Source organism: Nesoenas mayeri (genome assembly GCF_963082525.1).
Source record: "Nesoenas mayeri genome assembly, chromosome: 2".
Classification (NCBI taxonomy): domain Eukaryota; kingdom Metazoa; phylum Chordata; class Aves; order Columbiformes; family Columbidae; genus Nesoenas; species Nesoenas mayeri.
This window is the reverse complement of record NC_137543.1, coordinates 21,870,295-21,893,444: the sequence shown is the minus strand read 5'-3', so window position 1 is coordinate 21,893,444 and position 23,150 is coordinate 21,870,295. Positions and strand designations below refer to the sequence as shown.

Here is a 23,150-nt window from a genome sequence, read left to right as displayed (position 1 = left end):
ACCAGCAAGTCACCACTTGATACCCAAGTGTTCTTCTACAAAGAGATGTTGTACATGAAATAACAGCCAACTAAGGAAATAAACTCAAACAGCAGCTATTTGTTGGGGGACTAAGATTCAACCAGTGTATGAATGAAACAAAATGGTTTCTTGAAGAAAGGGATGAGGAATGTTTGGAAAAACAGCTATGTAAAAAAGATAGTAGTATTTTGTGTTAATATTATTTTCCAAACTCAATAGGAAGTTGTAGCTTCTTTTCAATTTGCATGAAAAGCACTGTAACACTTGTGCATTGATGAAAGCAGATTACACCCCTTAGAATTACCCATGAGCGACTGCCTAATGAATAATATGCCACAGTTTAAGGGCACTGTTTTCACTGTGTGTTTGCTATTCAAAAAAAAGGAAGAGGATATCACTACAAGAGGTACAGTTCTGGGAAAGAAGCATAAAGGAAGTCTGGAGTATTTCATGGTATCTGAGTTTTCCATTCCTCATCTTTTATTGATAGTATATACATACACCGCTTTCTAAAATTAGGAAGTCCTTCCAAGTTGGTATAGATTGCAAAACTGAAGAGCAAGTCTTGTGATAAAGTACATACTATGAAGAGAGAATACTTGCAAATTCTTACACTGTTTATACTTCACCACTGATTGTTATCCATTGACATTTCAAGACAGCTTTTACATGGATTTGGTCATTACAAGTGCTGTGGCACCAAGACAATGTGATTTCTCAAGAGACCTGTGTATTCACTCTTGAAGTATTTTAGCTGGTTCAGTCCCCAAAAGGTAACTGTTAGCCTTGCTGCAGCTAGAAGTGGTGGTACAGATGGCACACCTGATGGTCTTTGTCCTCTCAAAGCAAAACAAACCGTATAGGTTACTAATGTGGACCAACAACAGAAATAAACGGTCTACAATAATACTTGATGGATAAAACTTTCAAATGTAACTTTTTATAAAGATAACTTTGAGCTAATAAACATGCTACTGAAAATTCCTAAGGTCTAAAGTTAATTTCATTGCTTACAATTATCAAAGTGCAGGTAATAATTTTACTACTTTTTTAAAATCAGTTCATTCGGATTTGACTTTGATCTTACTGATGTCAGCAGTAAAATTTAAACTGATCACAACAAAGCACAGCAAAGTCAAGGCTGAGAGTGGATTAAAATTCTACACTCACTCCCTCCCTTCCAAACAGGTATATACATATTCAAAGCAATCACAGGACTTAGTAGTACTTACAGAAAATCATACACTCATTGGAAAACCAAAGATTTACCCTGATTTTCTCAACTGCTGCTGCCACAGAATTATGGATTAAGTCAGTTGCTAACTTCACTAAGGAAGGGCTAATGCGGTCGTCAGCAAAACAGGAGACAACAGAGCAAGTTAGTCTTGGCTTAGGAAACAAAGTTGTAGATTAATGACAGAAGTTATACACAAATATGAAAATTCTGTATCTTCAGAAGTTTAACTGAAGAATACAGTACTTGGTAATCCTTTTTTTTTTTTTTAAATAATCATGACCATGCTACAACAGGGGATGCTTCACTCTACACTGCTACAGAAAGGTTCTAAGGCTCAAATAGCTATGAGTTTCCTTTAAAAGAATGTAGCTTGAAGAGAAAAATGAGTAAATTAGGCTTCAACACACTAATTCAGCTGTAAAATAAAGGGTAAAAAGTTACATACACAGGCAGACATTCCACTCTATTAAAAGCCAACCTGCTAACAAAATTCAGCACTTGCTCCTACACCCTTTTTAAAGGGAGACACTGAATTTTAAAATAGCAAAAGATGTGACATAGCATTGTGACAAGTACAAGATCAATGTCAGACATAATGCCTACATGTTCGAATTTCTATTTCTCTGCTTTTATATAACAAAGTATATGGCTCATTTAAGTGCACATCCTTCTAGTTCTAAGAGCAGATTTACAGATATAGGGAAAAAAGTAAGCCCAAAACAATGGAACTCCATGAACTACAAAACATAAATTCTGATTACATGTCTAAATATATTGACGCTTCAAAAATACACCAAAAGTACATGGTATTTCAGCACAGGCATGAAGGAGTTCCTTAATCTGATGCCATGATCCTTACTTTAGTTGCAATAACTTATAAACTATGTTCAACAACTCACAACTTTAAAGCTAGTTCAGACCTCCTTCCCATGTTCTACTTGACTAACACACACATGCCTGGGAAACCTCAATGCTTATTTCAACTGAGGTGCTTTGAAGACTTCACTGGCTCTCAAATGTGCAGCATGTCAGCAAGCAGGATCTCAGACAAAAAATTTAAATTCAGCTTTATTTTGGTCATTAATCATTTCTGAAACCTATTGCATTTCATGTCAAATTCCTTCATGTCCAATGCTCTAAATGGCTGTCCAGAGTTCAGATCCACCTCCTTTGTAAAGCCACAAACTAAAGACAGTTCCAGAAAAATGGCAAAACATTCAACTGTAGGCTTACTCACTCGATTGCCACATACATCTGCCTGGCCTCCATGCTTTTAATTAACATTTTAGACAGATGCACATCTGAATATTTCATGATACTCATTCCAAAAAGTCACTGTCAAATATTACTAGACCTTTCTGTTAGGAGTGCACAGCGGGGTGTTTCTCAACTCCCCAGCTGTGACTAACTTTTCATTCTGAGCAGATCTGACTTGCAAGGGAGTCAATCCCTGGGAGATGTCACGGCACAGGACAGTTTGCAGCACTGCTGCTTATCCTCATCTGCACATTCAGAACACAGGATCTCTTATTGCAGGAAAACTCCTCGTGGACCCCAAAGGCACCACCTGCAAGCTCTGTGGTTCCAACAGAGAGTGGGAAAAACAGATTGTGTTCCTCACTATGGCAAGCCGGTAAAGGTATAGTCCTTTTCCCAGTCTTATTCATCTACAGTGCAAGGGTGAAAGGGCTGTACAGAACTGCCACAGATTTCCACAATGGATGAAGAAACAGAAAGAGCTGCTATTGTGAACTTAACGAGAGAGTAGTAACATTATCACTTGGCTTTGGTATATTAGATTGCCATTTACATTAGAACTGTGATATCACTGAAGCTCTGTTACAGCGCTCACAGATGACAGACACAACAGATAATTTGAAATGAGGGACAGGAGTGAGGCAAGCTAGACAACACCTAGGCAACAGGCACTGGAAACAGTGTTAGCTGGATCAGCAGCAACACTGAGGTCAGTAGTAACTAGAATCTAGAATCACACAACTCCCAGGCACATCCAGCAGTGAAGCTGCTAATAGCGCAAAATTGCCTAATGCCACTATCAGCCAGAAAGAGGAACACACAGCAGGGTCACAAAAAAGGATGTTTCAAAATGTTGACAAAAGCCATACGCTGAGTTACAAAATACTCAAAAAATCTGTCTTTGTTCATCCACTTATTCTCTAAAGCACAGGTAAAATGCATTAATCCATAGCATCCCACTGCCTGAGAGTATGCACACAATTCCTGGGCTCCTCCTGCACTTAAACTCCTTTTCTTGCTTGCTGGTAACTCCTAAGAGTAACCTCTTACACCGATTAGATGCTCACTCAGCCACTGTAACAGCCCTTCAGATAAAAGGTCTGGTTCCCTTCCTCCCTTCCACTTGCACAGCCCAGACACAACAGCTTTTCTCCCAGACCACTTGGTTTCCTCTTCCACACATAAGAACGGTTCTGCAGCCTTCAGCTGTGAATGCACCTTCCCAAGACGTCACAATCCTCCCCCCCCCCGCCACCCGAGCTCTTCTGTCTTCATGAATACCCCTCACCACAGACATGGGCTAAACTTCAGCCATGGAACTGGTTGCTCTTTCAGTACCTTTACATAGGAAACATGAACAATGGAACGTGCTTTGATGAAGAAAGCCATTTCTACTAAAGACACAACTACTCAAATCCATCCCAGTCAGTACTTCCAGCTGCATGACACTGTGATCAAGAGATAGGTGACTGATGATTTTATCATTAATTTTCCTAATTCACCAATAGGCCTCTCTTTCAGAATATTTAAACTGATGTTTGCATCATGGAAAAGAGAAATGTTCCATCTCCATACTTTTAAATAAATATCAACTCAGGAAAAAAAAAGAAGTATGTACTCTCCCAAGTCCAGTTACAAATACTTCCATACAGTATAAAAACACATTTTGAGTTAAATCCTTATGCACTCTTCTGAACACTTCTCTAGAACAGAGCAAATGGAAAAACGTAATTGCTTAGTAGTATGATGAGCAGATTGGAGTAAATAGCAGAATATTATCAATAAAATAGCATGTTAATTAGGTCTCTGGATTCATTCTTTCTTTGGAAAGGACTCCATTTAGCTCTACGCCCAGGAAAAAAGAAGTGGAAGGTTAAAGCCTCCACTTAATACTGTATGATAACAGGAAGACTGATATATATGGGTTCATCTACTGCAGGTGACCTATTCATTACCTTAGTCCCAGTTACTGCAATATTCCTAATTGAAGCTTTTGCTTTTTTACTTTACATACTCAAAACACAATTTCAATAGAACGAAAACACCCTATTGGGGTATACTAATTCATTGGATTGTAATACACTTCGTAAAGTGCAGAAAAAAGGTGCTAAACAAAGTCTCACGAAAATTAATATATATCTAAAATTTAGAAGCCAGAGCAGATAAATGTAAGCACATGCATTCCCCCTACCAGACACATCAACAAGACTTCCATCTTCTGCCATAACGTGCTCACCTTCAGTTATGAAGAAGTTCTTCCTAAAAAAGTAGTTCTCTAAATTATTAAGATCACTGAATTTTTAATAGACATTGTTGACTAGAACAAACTTATTACTTAGTACTACTGGATAAATTAGAGGAAAACAAAAATCCTATGTTTTTTTCATGGAAGAACTATTCTCACAATCTGTGCTTTCAGAGGGACCTATCTACATCTCCCAACAGGTTCACACAAAGCTGAAGTAGTAAAACCAAGTTACAGAAGCCTCCACCAGAGTCATTTTTTCCTAAGTTTCTAACACAAACAACTTCATTATAGACTTGCACCACATGCCAAAGTGTGTGCACGCTGCTTGTTAGAGGATCATTCTACTGTTTTCTCGATGAAACTGACTTTATAAGTCTGCTCTGATTACCCAGAGTCAGTGCCAGGGGCTTCCACTTAGCAGAGGAAACATCTCAGAGGTTATGGGAAGGGTAGCCATGAATTACAGACACACAATCAGACGGGTGAAAACATGCAGTTCACATCCTAATACGCAGTTCAAGTGTACTTTCCACTTTCAGAGAAACACAACTAGTTCACTTTCATTGCTTTGTGGAAAGTTCATAGTTCACTAAGAATGAAAAAGTTCAGTTTTCTTGCACACTAAAAAATTCCACAACCCACCAAAGGTATCCGGGAAAGTACCAACAAGTCATGAGATGCTTAAATGAAACGTGAGACCATCTTATGACAACTCTAGCTACTAAACCAAATGATTTTGTATGACTTTTCTTTTTCCCCTTCAAAATATGCTCCACTTGTAAGCTTTCTTTCATTTTGGGGGGCTCTTATTCTTCCTTGCTAACTTACTTTTGATCCAGTAACAAAGAAGTCAGAGGGATGGAACAAGATTGACAACTACTTTTTTTTTTTTCCTGACTAGTTCCAGAAAGTTTTTCCTTGCAAAAGAGATGAGAAAGTTATACAGAAATTACCTCAAAACCTAAAATTCAGTGTCAAATAGAATAGCAAGAAAAAAAAAATCTAGCAGATAACTACTAAATATGCTTGTCTTGCTAAAAAGACACCATCAACACAGTAACAATATAGCAAAAGTTACAGTATATTCAAATTTAAAGCATCTGTTCAGAGAAACAAGTTGGAACTACAATTTAGAATAGTGCTTTTCAAAGTATTCACATTGATCTGTCAATTATATTAAATTTAGTAGTTTAAACTTAGAAACTGACAAGAATCAATACTATGTATTTCAACGCAACTGTAAACCTTCATGTAATAAAGCACTAGTAAACTAGCAACTGCAGAAAAAAAAAAAGTATAGAAAACAAAAAATGTAGTCAGAACAATACAATTTTCCAGAGTACGGTATTATATACCCTGCTATAAACCACTTGGAGCATTAATCTGTACTGAGGGGATAAACACAGGAACTCTGATCTACAACCAACCTCCACAGTATTGAGTGCATCAGTACCCTGTATTCTGTTACAACCACGTAAACCAAGCAGGTTGAATCTTGCTGACTGACACCTCAGAAGCGATCGGTACTACAAAATCTTACAGCTAGTAATTCTGAAACACATACAAGCCAAAAAAATCACAGGTTGTTGACAAATCACACTCTTTCATTAATGCCTAGCTAGATACCTCAGCTGTCCTGGTATTTAACATCATCATTAACTATCTGGGACAATATGGAACATTAAAATTGGAAAATGTAGAGACATCTACAAAAGAAAACCCACACTATTTTTACTGTACAAACAGTAGTCATTAATTAAAAAAAATTATGGAAATTAATAGGTTATACTTAACAAGTAGGAAAATAATGTCTACAGCTTGGGAAACTGAAGTGTATGGTAAAAGATAAATGATGTGTGGAGGTATGTACCTAACGTATCAAAGATACTAAGTTTAAAATATGAGATTGGGGAATGAACCACAAGAGTGATCATAGCTGCAAGTTTTAGCCTGGATAAATATAAAACAATATGCTTAGGGCTTAGCTGAAAATAATATCCATACAGTTTACATCTATTTGATACTAACATAGGACTAAAGCAAAGGAGTCAAATAGATTCAGCTGTAGGGCCCTTCGAACATTAACTCGACAGAGCTCCTCCTCTCCTAGCAATGACAAGAACAATCAAAAAAGCCACACTAATTATCTGTGTTCCTTTGATGACAGGAATGGAGTCGGGTGGCTTCTGTCCTGATTTTGGCTACAGGTACCCCTCTGCTCTTTCTCTGGCTGACAATGTTCTCATTTAGTGCATAATAATAACCACACCAACTACCTTAGATGTAATTTTCATACTCTTTTTGCTACAAGGTTTTCTAGGATGTGGGTTTTTACTTCTTCTCTCAAACGAACACTGCTTTAAATATTGTCCATGTGACCTCAGAGATGTTTGGGCTAGAGACCTAACTGTGACTCTGCACAGCCAGCTGAATATGGATGTACATGCACAACTTGACATATGATCAACTTATTAGAGAATATAAATTTCTATGGCATTAAAATTAGGACACTTTCACTTCAAGGACTACAAAACCATTCTAGCAAATTGAATGCAGCAGTTTTGCCAATAATGTGATTTACAGCTTTGCAAAATGTAACTGTTCAATATATCACAAAAGTATCACTTAACAGTGACATTCAAGAGTTTAAGGTACTATTATTTTTTAAGCCAAGCCATTCCTTTAGGATAGTCTGTTCCGGCTTTATAGTTCAACTTCTTTAGAAAATTAAATAAACTGGCTGGCAGGCTTTATTTGCTTACATGATTCAGGCTATTATGTCAAACAAGGTGAACAAACCTGAAGAATTATTTATTCTTCCTCACACCATCATTAGCAAACTGATCTATAAGTAACATCTGGGTCCTGACCAGTGAACTTTTATGACAATTTTGCCTGCCTTATCTTAAAACCAATTGAAGAATTACTCATATATATAGTCTCATTGTAATATCAAGCAACATTTGTACCACAGAAACCTGAAATGGCTCTAACCCAAAACTAAGTGTTTTAAAGCTCATATAAGGATAATATGTCTGTCTTTAATGGGACAGAATAATGTCAATAGCATTGCAGTCTCAGCAGTAACGTACAACATTGTTACAACTAAAATTTTCGGCAATAATAATTTTCTGACCTCTGCTAATGTTTCTCAATCATCGGTGCTTCTAGAAGTACTCACTAATGCCAAACCCATCCTGGAAATGAAGAAAATAAAGACTGATCTTTACCTGCGCCTACCTTCTACCTTCGGACTGTTTTAGGCTTGCTGTCCCACTACTTTAATTGTTTTTACGTGATACTCATTACATCTGGCAAAGCCAGAAGCAGGGAAATTTACCTACTGTACTACTGCCCTGACTACTACCAACTGTACAGAACACAGCTCCCTGTAGCCCTCTATTCAGGGGGACAAATTCCAATTAATATATTGTGGTGACAAGTACAGTTAAGACTACAAAATATTCAACTTTCCAGAAATCTGAAGAAGCCAAGTACCTATGCTTCCAGACTCTGTTCCAAAGGAAAGCATATCCTAGCTTTTGCACTGTGCCACCTCAGAGACCCTTTCATAACTCAGCCTCTGCTCTGGAACACTAATCCCTCCAAATTGGTCCTGAAAATGCAGCATCACGGCATCATCCTGCTAAGCATTAAATAAAAATCAAACAAAATAGTAACATTAGGAATTATATTCTCTGTTCTAAGCTTGTGTTCTAACAAGAAAATGACTAAGATTAATTTGATTTCCAGTCGATCAATCATCAAACTTTGGTTTGAAAAACACTACCCTCAAGAGCAGGGCCAATTTCTCAAATGAATTTTCTCCCCTAAAGAAACCACTTTCCACCACATACGGTTCTGTTTTGAACTCAGATAGCTGTTAGGGCCTTTGAGTTATGCAGAAATACCTCCATATTTGTCCCACTAAAAGCCATGCCAAGATTATACAGATGCCCATACAATCAATTATTTCTTAGATGTAAGATTCTCAAGCCAACAGGAAGTCCAGACACAGTGAAAACATATACCATTGCCCAACACCCCACCAAGCTACAATTCACTTTAGTTGCTATTCCAATATTTCACTCATCAGTATTCCTCCTTCTCAAATTTTTGTAATTATAGTCATCATCAGTGAATTTTTAAAACCTTCCTTCCATCATCCTTCTAACTACAAGAAAACAGAGAAACATTCTCTGGAGAACTCAATGCCCACATATCAACCTTGGTGAATTTAGTATTTTAATTAGTGGAAAATTCTAGATATTATAGCTGTGGAAACTGCATCAGCAAAGGCAACCCAAGTGATGCACTACTGCTTTTCCAAACATGCTTTACCTAGAGTAGCACCTACTGTATTCAAAGCCTTAAAAGGCAGTAACATCGTGATATCCACAAGGCTCTGCCGAGGATCAGTGCTGTAGTCCAGACCTCTGCTGTCAGCAGTACCTTCCATCAAATTCATGCTGATATTAGTTTAGTTTGGAAGTGCTAAAAGCAGTTGTACAGGAAGGTAAAATGCTTTAATAGGGAATAGTTCCCACTCCCACTTCTTTCTCCCAAAAGAAACAAACAAGAGAAACCAAAATGACAGCTCAAGATAGGGCTACACTGCACAGCGAATGCTCACTTTCACTTTGGATGCTCTAGCATTCCTTTCCTTTGAGAAGTGAAACTGGTCAGAACTTCAGATATTTGTAACAAAACCTGTCAGGAGAAACTAATCCCTCACAAGGATGAGGCAGCACACTGATCAAAATAAGCAGCAGCTTCTCCTTCCCGGTAGTGGTGATGGATGGCGAAGGTTTCCCAGCAAGACAAAATAAACTTACGGAGCCTTTGTTCTTGGTTGAAATTTGGAAAGCCTTGATTAAGGCCTAAGGAAAATGTTATTCAGCAAGAATTTTATTTTGTTGTTTTTTCTCTAACTAAAGATTGTGCTTGTGGTTTAATTTTTTATAGTGAAAATGCTGACAATGCTGCCTAAGTATCTATATACTTAAGTCAGGCTGATGAGGCACATCACGACAACTGTAATTTTTGCTTTTTACTTCAATTTTGTCATAATAAACAAATACAGAGTCTGTTAAAAGCCCTTGGACAGAAGTTTAATTTCTCAAGTATACAAACATAAGGACAGCTTAATTATCCAGACTTGAGATTTTTCCCTACCAGTTCCTGCTCTACCATAAGCCAACTCTCTTCCAGTTATGTTTTTACTTTAGCTTTTGACATATCAAATTTTTAAAAGCCCACTAGACATTAAAATTATTTTCCTTAACTTTGTGTGTATTTAAAAGACCAGTTGCTATTTTGCTTGCTTCATGCAAGTAGAGCCCCTCAAAAACTAACTTACACCAGTATAACTATGCAATTACAGGTACTGATGCAGCTGTAGTTCTTTTCGAGGCAGCCTACCTTCTACTCGTGTAAGTATGAAATGTTCTTACAAATTCCATGGTACATCTACACTTCGAGAGTTCACATGGATCTCTGCAGCACAGGCATGGGCTGGACAAAGCCCTCTGCATAGACAAACACAACATATTTCTTATACTCAATTACGTGTTTAAAGCAGAGGCACCTATTTAAACTGCTAAATGCGGGCCCCTGTTGCTGTCCTCTGTGCAAGGCACGTGCCCAGCTCCGTGCCAAAGGCTGCTTCCCACGTCAGGGGCCCACGGACACAACCTACGCTCAAGTTCATAAAACAAACACAACTCTGTGAGAAAACATGCGACGTTATCAGTGTTTCAATTTATCGCGTATTACTGGCCCACTTATGTACTGTGAAAAACAACGTAAGTACATTCCCTAACACATTTACACAAGTATTTTTCATTAGCAGTTCTGTTTTAAAGACAGGTTTATAGCCATAAACGAAATGCCACTCAGGCATGAACTGAAAGCAGGCTGAGCAGAAGCAACGGTCCCTGGAAGGGCTCCAAGGCCTGTGCTGATGTGTGACAAACTCAGCACACCGGGCCAGACCCCCCGCAGCCCCTCCGAGGGGCTCGTCCTGTCCCCACACACCAGCCCGACCGGACGCGGAACATCTCCCAAGCATCCCCATTATGCACAGACTGCGATTATTGGTGACTCAGAGCATTCGGGGTTGGTTTGTTTGCGCGGCCGCACGCCAACTCCGGAGTTCCCGGCAACGCACATCTGCGAGAGAGAAAGCAGAGGGCAGCTGGGCCAGATCCCAGACTCCGTTTTAAGGACTTCCCAGAGGAGATTTCCGCCCACCTCCACAGATACGAGAAAACCCGGAGCGAGTCCCGGAGCAGCCGAGTTCGGAGGGGAGGACAGGGCTGGGGAAGTATGGGGACACCAGCAGGGTCTCCGCGGGGAACGCGGCGGCGGTCCCGGGAGGCCGAGGGACCCCGCGCCGGCCGGGCCGCCGCGCCGCGGGAGGCCGGCCGGGAGAAAGGCCGCTTTGTTCCCCCTCCCCCGCGGCGGGCGGCCGCCTCCCGGCCCGGCAGACGGAGGCGGACGGGTGGCGTCACTGCCCCGGTACCTACCGCAGCAAGAGACAACCAGGAGCAGGAGCTGCGCAGACCTCCAAGCCGGGGAGCCTTCTGCGCTCCCCCAAGGGGCCATAACACCAGCCCGCAGGGCAGACGAGGAGCCGGACCTGCCCCCAACACGGAGCCGGAGCCGCCGCGGCCGCAAGAAGGGCTGGCGGCGCCTCGCCCAGCGGAGCAGCCGCCTCGGGGAGCGCTAGCGGCCCGCACACCCGCGCCTCATCCGCCCGCCCGCGGAGCCATGGGCTGCTGCTGCCGCCACCTCCGCCGGCCTCGGCCTCCCTCCACCTCTTGCCGCGCCGCTTCCTCCTCCCCGGCTGCGCTCCGCCGCGGCTGCGCACTGGCGGCCCGAGCGCATGGAGGCGCTCCCGGCAGCCGCGGGCCGGGCGGGCGAGCGGGGCGGAGCAGCGGCCCCCAGACGGCGGGGGAGGGACCGGGCCGCCGCGCTCCGCCCTCCGCCACCTCCCGCTCCTCCTCCTCCTTCGGCGCCGGCAGGTTTCGGCCCGCCCTTGGGAGCGCTCCGCCCGCCCCGTCCCGGGCAGCGTCGTTAGTGTCCGCCTACGCGGAGGCTGCGTCCCCAGGGGCCGCGTCCCGTGGGGCGGCCTGTCCGCCCAGGGCGCGCCTTCGTGTCGCTGACCCGTGGAGGCGACCTGCGAGGAGAAGGGTTCAGACGCGGGAGGGAAGGAGGGTGCATCTTCCCGTCACTGCGGCGGCAGAGCTGCCGGATTCCCGGCTCACACGTGCAATAACCAGGCGGGCGTTTGTGCGTCCTGGCTGCTGTCCTGAGCAAAACTGTGTGAAATCAAACCCGGTTTGTAAAGCACAGAGCCACCGCGGCAGCTGGCGTGTTTCTGACCGCGAAATCTGCACTTCACCACTGAGACTGAAAAACTACTGTGAGAGCAAAAACCATAAATGCTGTAGATGCATAGTACCCGAAATTATGGACTCCATGGAAATTCCTTGTGACACTTTAAGTTCAATTACAATTGCCCATCTTTCACCCTCTGATGACACCATTTTTCTGTTGCACATGGTTATCTGTCACACTCAGTTGTTAACCAAGTGTCACAAACAAGTGGGATTTACAGCACGACTTCTATATTTAACTTGAATTTTGCAGTGCTGTTGCAGAATGGGAGGAGGGTTTATTGCCTCTGTTCTACTGGATCAACTGATCTAGAATCATAGAATCATTTAGGCTGAAAAAGACCCTTGAGATCATTGAGTCCACCACTAAACCATGTCCCTAAGTGGCACATCTACATATCTTTTAAAACCCTTCAGGGATGATGACTCAGCCACTTCCCTGGGCAGCCTTTTCCAATGCCTGACAACCCTTTCTGTGAAGAAATTTTTCCTAGTATCCAATCTAAACCTCCCCTGCTGCAACTTGAGGCCATTTCCTATCATTTGCTCTCTTGATTTCTCCCACGTTTATTTCCCAGTCCTCATCTGCTTGCAAAGGAAGAGAAGCATATTGAGGGGATGTCTTTTTTTGGGGGGGGAGAGAGGAGAGGTTTATTTAAGGGTGAACATCTGGATGAAGATGCAGAATTAATAACAGTCACTAAAGAAGGAAAGTAAACCAGACAAACATGAACGCGTTCCAACTGTCTGAGTTGTGGTGCAGGAACACCCTGTACTAGAGATGGTATCGTTAAGTTTAATAATTCTCAATGGATTAGTCTTCAGTTAATTTGTCCAGTCATAGTTTGAACCTCTAGGGGATGTGACTGTTCAGCTCTCAGAAGCCATGAGTGCACATGCAGAATTAACACTTTAAGAGAGAAGAAAACAACAGCCTTTGTTTATAGTTTTATACAAGTAAGTAAAGTATTGACAGCGTCTTAGCCAACAACCTTATTGATTTCCTTCTACTTGCAAGTCTAACCAACTTCTTCAGTTAAACCTCAGCTATCCTTTTTTTCACCCAGTGTATCCCATTCCTCTTTTTGTTTTTAATTATTAACAATGGGGCACTGTGAAGACGTTCATGAAGCCTGGTCTGTAGTCACAGAGAGTAGGAATACTGCTTTTATGAATAGGCACCACACAGAGCCTGTGGCCACACATGGACTTCTAACCCTCCCACAGTAATTATAGCTGTATGTGCTGCATGCAAGTCCTTACTGGAACCTGTTAAACTCTCTGCCATAGAGACAGGTCAGCATTAAACAAATCAGCATATGATCCATAGCCTTCCTCCACTCCACCCAAAGTTATTTTTGTCTATCTAGTTCAACCCAGTTTCTACCACCCAGTTGTATACTGTTGAGATGCAACATGATTCTCTTTCCATAGATTCTAGTTGCATAACAAAGAAGACAACAGTAATTATCTTTCAGATTAAATGCTGTTCCAAACAATGCAAATATCTCTTGCCAAAACTGTTTTCAGTCACTTGCACAAACAGGTGGCTATCCTTTGCCATGTACCCATGTTGCTCTCATGGAAGCAGAGAGCAAATGTGAAGCCCTGCCATCACGTGCTTAATTTAAACATTGTTCTCAAAGATGAAGAGTGAAGGATGATATGCAAAAGAACCCTGCCTCAGCACTAAGTGAGCTTGGCAAGCAAAAGGTGAGATACTGAAGTAATAATCTAGAGAAAAAACCTCTGCAGGAGCAGTTTGCCTGCATATGAGATGAGCTGCATCTTGTAAGTCTAGGGAAGAGAATGTGTTAGTAGTTCAGATAAGACACTCAAGATGTCAAGCAACATCTTCCCATGTCATACCCTTAGCAAGTTCACCAAAGCTGTGAACTTCAAAGTATTTCAAAAGATTTTTTTTTCCTAGCAAAGTTATCTGAGTAAAAAGTCTTTGGCCTTTTTTTTCCCCCCCCCTGCTCCTTCTGTTGGCCTCTGCTGAGAGCTGTCTGTCTTAATCTCTTTGATGTTTGGGGAGAAGAAGATTGTTTATCCTATGCCTGAAAAGTACACAGTAAATTATAGATGTAACTTAGCTATGACTGCATTTTTTTTCTTGTTTGTTTGCTTTTACTCTTATCTGAAGATGACTAACAAAAGTTTATGACTAGGAATCACTTTAAGCTGGTACAGAAGCTGACACCATCTTTCTTTTGTATTTGAAGGTAGGTGAAGACAAAATATCTTGAAAGTGCACACGATTCACCTTGAACCAAAGCAAGGTTGTAGTAACCAGCAGTCATTCTTCTGTCTGAACCTCAAGATTGGCATATGAACCTACTGAAGCAGCTTCAGCAACAATTACCATGCACCAACTGGTGATATCAGCATGTGATTTTTCCCCTGTAGTTTTACTTTCAATGTTGTTTTCTCTTTAACAATTGGTTGTTTACAGTTAATTCAGCTTCACACCACTACCTGCCACACATGCTTTCTTCTCACCATCTTCTTTCTTTCTCTTCGTACCTGTTCATCACCAGTTCTCCCTTTCTTTTGTCACTTCAGACTATGCTGTTAGCAAGTACTACCCACAGATTTAACAGCAGTTTTATGACCCATTTTAAATGTTCTTCCTGGTTCACTCATTTCTCTCTATTCCCGCTCTGTCTGTAAAATGGTAGGAGACAATATTACAGTGTGTATCCCTAATGCCAAGGCCTGGTTGGGACCTCTTGGCATCATTTTAATACACGAGAATGGGGACCCACTTAAGCTGTTGACTAGATTTCAGCTAAATGAAGTAACAGTAGTTCTGCTTTGCCAATCTCATTACTTTCTGTTCCATATCCTCCATTCAGGTGAGGTCGTAAGAAATGTTGGTGTATTCAGTAGCAGTGTTTAATTTTTGGTGAGACCTCTACCACACCTGAATTTTTCTTCACCTGTTTTTTGCAGAACAACTTGAGAACTTTATCAGAAAAAAGGCATCAATGGAATTCTAAATATTCTTATTTTGTGACATTAATTTTTCCAAAACAATTATTTATAAAGTATAAAAAAGTAGGCAGAAGAGGAAATAGATTTCTCTCACAGACTTGCATTTGTTTTACAGCACAGCATATGAAGACTGGGACAATAATTACTTGTTCAATCTAGTCAGTGATCTTTATTTTTTTTTAACAACCAGTTCTTTGCACACCAGTTGCCTAGAGTGCTAATAAACTAGATTTTTATTCTACATTATTTGTAATACTAGACCACAGCTATCTCAGATCTAGAGTACCCTCCATAACTTCACTGCAAAATGATGAAAGACAGGGGAAAATGATGCCAGAAATGTCTGGATCAAGGCCATCGCATTAAAAATATATAGCATATATCAGAATCTGCTTGTATTGTGCTGGTGTACATATTAGTATTACTGTTGTGTGCTGGAGAAAATATATCAAATGTGTTAACTGATCATTTATTTCCCTGGTATTTATTATTAGTATCTCTGTGCAGTCTAGAGGCCAATCAAGAGCAGGGTCACATTATGCTGAGGACTGTACAAACATAGGACATGCTGTACATTGTACAGTGCAAACCACTCCAAATATAGGTCGGTTAACTGCAAATGAACTATGTCTGGAGCCAGTGATAATGTAGCTGCATCCTTGTAGCTTGCACCCAAAAAATTTTGCAGGGCATATTAGTTAAAGCAGTGTGGTCTGCTAACTGCTTCTGGGATTCACATTGGTTTCTTCAAACCACTGCAGAGCACTTGGAGTAAGTCCATGCTGTTTTTCCATGCTAAATTGCCTAGGGACTGTAGATTTGTAGACAGTTCGTAATCTCTTTGCCTAGAATCTAAACAGAGTAACTGGATCCCCCACAGGAGAAAGGGATTTGTGTACAAGCAAATTTTAAGAACTGCCTACAAAATTTGTTGCCCCAGTCAAAAGTAATTCATGTCCCTAATGTAATAGTAGCTATTTTTTCTTACTGTTCATCTGAATCTGGACTGTCTCTCTTAACATGTATCAGATATTATGCTTTAAATATTATTACAACTGTTTTATGTTCGACTGACTGTTCAGATTAAATCATGAATTGTAGTCACAGACTCTGATGTTTCCCTGAAAATAATAGCACTTCTGTCATATGCTGCACGAATTGCTATTGACTAATTTTGTGGTTTTAGACATTTCTGGAAATGTTTCCCGAGCTTGTTCATTTATTAAAGAACATTGCTGCTGCTGCTGCAAGAACAATCAAACAGAAGGAACTTCAATTTGGAATAAGCCATGTGACAAAACGTGACCTAATTCAGCTGCAATTACACTGTGTAACATAATGCTTAGATGAGCACCTACAACATGATAACACCACTGGTGTTAAAACTGCTTTTGTTCTTCCCTTACTGTTAACTAAAGCAGCTTAGCTGGTACTGTGACAATGCAGACCTAGGTGGCAGGCAAAGATCAACAAGTATGGTGACACCTTCATTCCTCTGCTTGCATCCTTAATAACAGCCCCAGAAGTGGCTGAAAAACCATTATATTGGCATTCTTTTACTACAGGATTTCCAGTGCACTAAAGGAGCATCAGTGGTTATCTGCAGTGGTTGAATAGCATCAGAAGACAGGAGACAATCTGAGTCCATAGTCACATCACATCACATCACAGAAGGTGATCTAGTCCTTCACTCCAGTCATGAGGTACTTAAGGCTGCTGTTAGCAGCCATTCTCTTACATTTGGATTTAGGTTCTCAGGATCTGCTACCTGATACCTGGAAGAAGCTTCTATTACTACAATATCTTTTTAAAACCTGTAAGCTTTTTACACATGTATACACATTATTCTATAAATCATTTATAATAAACTCGCAAGAAAAGCTTGGGTTTAAAGTCCAGTCAAAACAATGGATTTATAGGCAAAGATATTTGTATAAAACTTTCAAATAATTTTGAATAATTATCCAATCACAAAATGAGCACAACTGTTCAGCTGATTCATGGCTAGAATGAAGAACTAAACTATTAATACTATTTTTTATTTTAGAGCAGACAAACCCAAAGATCAAGGGGAAAAGAAAGGGAAAAAACTTGAATATGCCAAAGGAAAGAAAAAGCCAAGACAAAAGACTTCACGATTGAAAAACAAAACAAAACAAAACCAAAAAATCTCTTCAATACTAACAGAACATTTCATGAGCAGTTTTCAAAACCTAAGAGGCTAATTAGCTAGTGTGGAAGGAGCTATTAAAAAGCCTACAGGGTTTTTTTTTTATGGAATTTTTCATATTCTGAATTCAATTTATTTTTTCTTACACACATTTTTTTGAAGCAATTATCTTTTCAAGCTCCATACTGACACTGGCAATATTCTTGATTTTTAATTAGTTTAAATTAGAGCCTCCTTCATCTGGCCTGCACATGGACATCATGTCCCCACTGGTCATTAAGACAGAAATAGCATGAAGTCTGAAGTAGTAAGCTGCTTCTAGAGCATAGCTCAAAGTTCAAAGAAACAGAACGAACTCTAGTTTTATAGCAGGAATCATGTTCTGCATGTTGACAGGGCTGGAAGAAAACACAACCAAAGTGATGTGTTAATATTTTGCTAAAATAGATTTTTTTACTGTCTTGAGTGCAGCTAATCTTTAGCCACAGTTCCAGATCATCTGTTTGTCATGTACGCCCATAACCTCCAAACGGAGGACTTTGAGTTGCAGGGCAGGGTCTCAGCCGGAGGAGCTCTGTGGCCCTTTAGCACATTCAGGAACTTAAGGCCTAATATGTGCTAAAACCGATTTCTACATTTCTTCAGGACCAAGACTGAAGTGCTTTGTTTTTCTGACAAAATAGCTGTTGAGATGTTGCTGTTTTAAAATTCTTAATAGATTTTGTTTGGCTTAGGCATAACTAATGCCATTTTGTAGATGTGAGTTGCAATTTGAATAAAACCACGGGGTGTCAAATTGTAAAGGTGGGCATGAGCATTCTGTAGGATAGCTGCTAGTTTCAAAGGGAAGAACCCCTACAGGTGCTAGATATTCAGAGAGGCATTATGTTACTTCAGTGTTACTCCTCCTTTCCATTGTCTCATCCAGTGGAAACTATGCTTCTAAGTCATTATTTGGCTCTAAATGCATGTCAGAACTGGATTTCGCAAGAGGAACGTCAGTGTTAAATCTGAAAGCAATGATATCTCTCAGGTAAAGGTTTGTGAGAACTGTGAGTCGCACCATCTAATTGTAGTAAGAACTTAATAACACCCACAGGTTAGCCAAGGTTAGAGGAAAGGGCTTCTAAGAGCTTCTCTCAGGCTGCAAAATACAGACACAGTAACTGACAGGTACTGGCTTGAGCAAGAGTGTTCCAAGGACTACTACACTTTTCTGCCTAAACTTGTGAACATGGCAGTTATTCTGGCAAAGGTCCAAAATGGTAGTAGACACACACATATACACACACACTTGTGTGTATATATATATGTATATATGTATTATATTCTTATACACTGTTACATCTTGCAGTCTTATCTAGGTACCTTAATCCTAATAGTACCTATTCCAAACAGTCTAGGAGTCATTCTAGGTCTCACCTTGCCTTGCCCCAAATCACATGATTATTAAAAAATAGTAAGACTCTCAATAACACGTTGCATATGACTTGGCTCATAAAACTTGGCAGTACCACCATATGCTCACCCATTCAAGCTAAGTCAAAAAGCATGTGATAATACGTTAGGAGTGCCAGGGAACTGCAGAGCTCTCTAGTCCCCAGGACGAATGCAAACTTTTCAGTTGTGAAGCACATGCAAAATAATACATGTGAGTTAGAACTAAAAGCACTTAGTTTATTTTTTCATTTGCTTCCATTTACAAAGGCATTTTATAGACCATTCTAGTGTAGTCTGACAAAACTACCTTTATTTGAAATCTAGTCTACAAACTGACCTTTATTTTTTAAAATGTTGTGAGCTTCATAGTTCAATATTTTAATTGGACCTTGTGGTAATGTGATATCTTGTAGTGAAGAAAGATACTTTTTTTTTTTTTTAATTTCTTCATCTTTTAATTAAAATACAAGAAAATGTGAAAGGAAGATTAAGATTATGACTTTCACATTCTGTCACCAATTCTTCAGAGAACATAGCAACAGTGCATTTTATGTCTACTCATTAGAGCTACAGGAGTAAATTAAGGCCTTGGTGTCTAAATCCCATTTTCATCTTTCAGTGCATCTGCTGGGAGTGAGAGTGCGAGATCCACAGCAGAAGTGACTGCCTCATATTCCCTGTTCCCCTGTAGCCACAAAGATCGGTGGGTTAGAAGTAGCGTGTTTATTTGGAGAAGCATTTAAATATACTAAAAATGCCTTTAGGACTAGACTCGGTTTACATTTTAGTTTTCTGCTATGTGAGACAGATTTGTGCTTCATTTTTCCTTTTTAAGCTTACTCCTTCTATGTTATGTTGCTTATTTATTGGAATTATGTTTTCAATTTATTCCTGTCAAGCTTGTAGAAGTCTTTTACAAACTCTAAGTGAGCAGTAGCACAGTAACACTGTAATATTTTCATGGCAATATTCAGAGCTTTTAGAACTGCTGGCTGTATCATGAACTGCAGGAATTAGTGTTGTTTCCCAAAGTAAATGAAGCTCCACTAATATAGGGTTTTCCTGAAATCACTCTTGGATCAAGCTCCGAATTTTCCATGTGTAAAAAGTTGCTTGTCTGCAAACAGACAGCTGGCTTTTTTTTTTTCTTTTTTATTTTCCCACTGGAAAAAAGTGATAACGGCTATAGACAAAGGCTTTTGTTTGTTTGCTACAAAGCAGCTGCTTCTAATCTACCTTGGACTGGCACTGGTATTGCAGTATCAAGGAGGATGTAAGCAAACAAACAAGAGGACAATGAGATCCTGAAGGGCAGATTTCCAGCACCAGAAAACCCACTAGTAGTGGTTTCAGATGCAATCTGATGCAATAGCAATGTAGTTCACTGCAGTCATTTATTATATTGTCCTTTAGCTCCAAATGTGCAGAATAGTTTTCTACCGAGCCTGCATAATTGCATTGCAGGAGATATCTGGAACTCCTGGAAATGCTGGCAGCTGGGATAATTTTCTTCTGAGCTAGCACATGAGGCTTTTAAAATTGAGAAAGTCATTTTGTTATTTTTCTCAGTGTTCAAATTCTACTTGTTTATTCACAACTGTTCAGGGCAAAAGGGTAAAGTCAGAGGCTCTACCAGTAATAAACCGTCCATCACTATCTGCAATCCTGTCTCTGAGGACTGGTCTGTGTCACAGAAACCCAGCTAGCTGACACTGCAGCACCCGTCTCTGTGTGCCCTCCCCGCCATTCATCACAGATCTAGAGCTGGAAGGATAAAAATTGAGAGGAAGCCAATATTTCCTCACACTTAATCTGTGTGCCCAGAGACAGTATACAGTCTGGCCATGCTGTTAATCTCTAAATCCCCTAAATAGATAAAGCTTTCTAGAGAAGCTGCTGTAGACACTGAGGAGATGATAAAACTCACTTGGTTGCTTCCTTGGAAGACTTCAACTGCCTAGCCTGAATGTGGACATAAAGTGCAGGAACAAATCCCTAGTCTTGGTCTGGCAGTTTCTTCCTGTAGGAGGAGATAAAACCTGCTTAAAATTGGGGCAGAACTGTTCATTTCAACAATCTGGGGCATCAAGAAACCTATCAAGGCAACCTCCAGCTTGGCTGCTGTTTGCAGCAGACATCCTGGTTTCTGCTGGCCAGGCTTGGTACAGACATGGTGCTTGTTGCTCTAAGGATTAAAATGTCCTTGACAAAAGAAAGGTCACAGAAAGTTCCACGTATTGCTGCAACTTTTCTGTGGTCTCTAAAGCTCTGCTCATTAGTTACTAATTTCTTGCTCTTCCAACCAGTAGCACGGAGAAGTGGAATGAATCACTTGTATTTCACTTTGCTGCCTACTTCAACGACTTATTAAACAGACCCAGACTAAAGTCTCGCTCTCAGTACAGACCATTTTGCATAGGACAGTCCAGCCTGACTGTAAGATCTGCTTATATCTGTGACAATTTGTGACATTTAGGCTTTGCCAGAAAAGACAGAAAGAAAGGACAAGAAAAATACAATCCTGGAGTGCTGCTGACAGGACTTCCATGGGAGCTGGCACAAACTGGCACTAAATCAAGAGATAACTTTTTCACTCTGCCACAGTTATCCTCTGTGACCCTGAGAAAACCCAAAGTCTTTCTGAGTCTCAGTTTCCAAGGTATAGAGTGAGATAATGCCTCTTTGCCAGCCTTTCCCATTTAAACTGAGATTATTTTGATGGTGGATGTCTCATTGCTTGAACGCTCAGCACCCGTAGCTCAAGGATTCTGATTTCAAGTATGCTATAATGTGTATAGTAAAATGAATTAAATAACTGCCTTTATAAAAGACAAGTACATCCATGAAGTGCATGTCTGGAAATTCAGCAGGATCTTAGTGTAACTCATTAGTAGAAAGCCTATTCATCTGCTTTCTTTTCAAAAAAACGAAGAGTGCAAAAGTAGAAGAATCATCCATGAAGTAAAGATTCGCAGATAGTAGGGATGCAGGTATCCTGCATCAAGATAAGGCCTCTGATTCATTTACTGCGGCCATTAAGTTTCATTTCATGAGAAATGTTCCCCATGTATAGGAGTGCACCAAACACCTGGAAATCTCAAGTGAAATTTATAGCTGCAAGTGCAAATTGCTTGCAAATTAGATTTCCCTGGCATTTCAAGCTCCTTCCCACCACCCCTCCCTTTATTTTCCGCCTTTCAAGAAACGCCCACATAAGGAACACACAAACATTTTGGTTAAACCTATTTATACATGCATAATTTATATGTTAAAAGTTCTTTAAACCATAGTGCATTCAAAAGTAAATAAATTTTAGCAGTGGATGCACATACAGGTGTCATTCTGTCTTTGTGCTTGTTCATTACATAGCATTCTCCAAATAATAAATAGGTATTAATTCTCCTACTGTTCTTCTTAGCAGACTAGAAGACAATATTCACAGTGTCAAATGTTTTATTTTTCAAACCTGTTGCTAATCTGTTCAACAGACTGCTCAGAAGCTATATGTCTGGGGTAGAAACCCCTTGACTAATAATTATAATGAAGTAATGAATATTATGTCACTACATCTGGTGATCTGGCAGGTAAGGGAATACATGAAGAAACGGAATATATAAAGATGAGCCAGTCGAGAAGATATGCATCCCGTGGTCTTTGGGGTATTCACTAATAAAATTACTGAATGACTTGTAATTGTATTTTGTAAGCTAAGGGAGAGCCAGAATCATATCTAAGGAATTGGAAATGAAAAGATGGAATCATTAATTTTTTGTTATATAAAAAGAAATATTAGCAATTAAAATTTACTAAATATATCTTAAACTATAGTAAACTTAATTAAGGTAATAAATAAGAAAATTTATATGTATCTACACCAGCGAGGACTAATGACAAGTCAAAGGATGCAGATGACACCTTCATATTTTAGTTCAGAATTTGATCAGATAGCTATTAGATACAGCTGTAGAATCTCATAGGACTTTAGGAGTCATGGAGAGGAGTGATTCCATAGTCAATAGCAACACGAGTTTGAGATCCCTCTCCAGCGAGACAGTACAATGCTAACAGTAAAAACACCTTGTTAAATATAGAGAAAGCCCTCAGTAAAAAAAAATAAAAAATTGAATTTGACAGAAATTTTCAAGAAAACTTTCCAATTAGCTTGAAATAGTGTAGGTGGAATTTACATGAATTTCAAGTCAACAGCAAAATACCCAGGAACTCCTGTGGGAGCAGACAATGTTTCATGTTCTTTTATTCAACATACATTTTTATGCTGTGTTTATTGCTGTGGTCTTTGAGTATCTTGCAGGGGATTAGGAAGATGACTGCCCTCTGTCACGTATGGTTGCTCAGCTGCTTCCCTGGGACAGAAGTGAA

General features: G+C 40.1%; 1 protein-coding gene across 2 annotated transcripts in view; it reads right to left on the bottom strand.

The window, feature by feature from the left end:
* The window catches only part of LRP12 (LDL receptor related protein 12), a 49,529-nt gene extending 37,932 nt beyond the window's left edge, over positions 1–11,597 (bottom strand). For both annotated transcript variants that reach the window (XM_080338906.1, XM_080338905.1), the window contains exon 1: positions 11,291–11,597. In XM_080338906.1, the coding sequence (XP_080195032.1) occupies positions 11,291–11,369 (79 nt within the window). In that variant the 5' untranslated portion in view covers positions 11,370–11,597. The remainder of the gene's footprint in view (positions 1–11,290) is intronic.
* Positions 11,598–23,150: the final 11,553 nt, after the last annotated feature.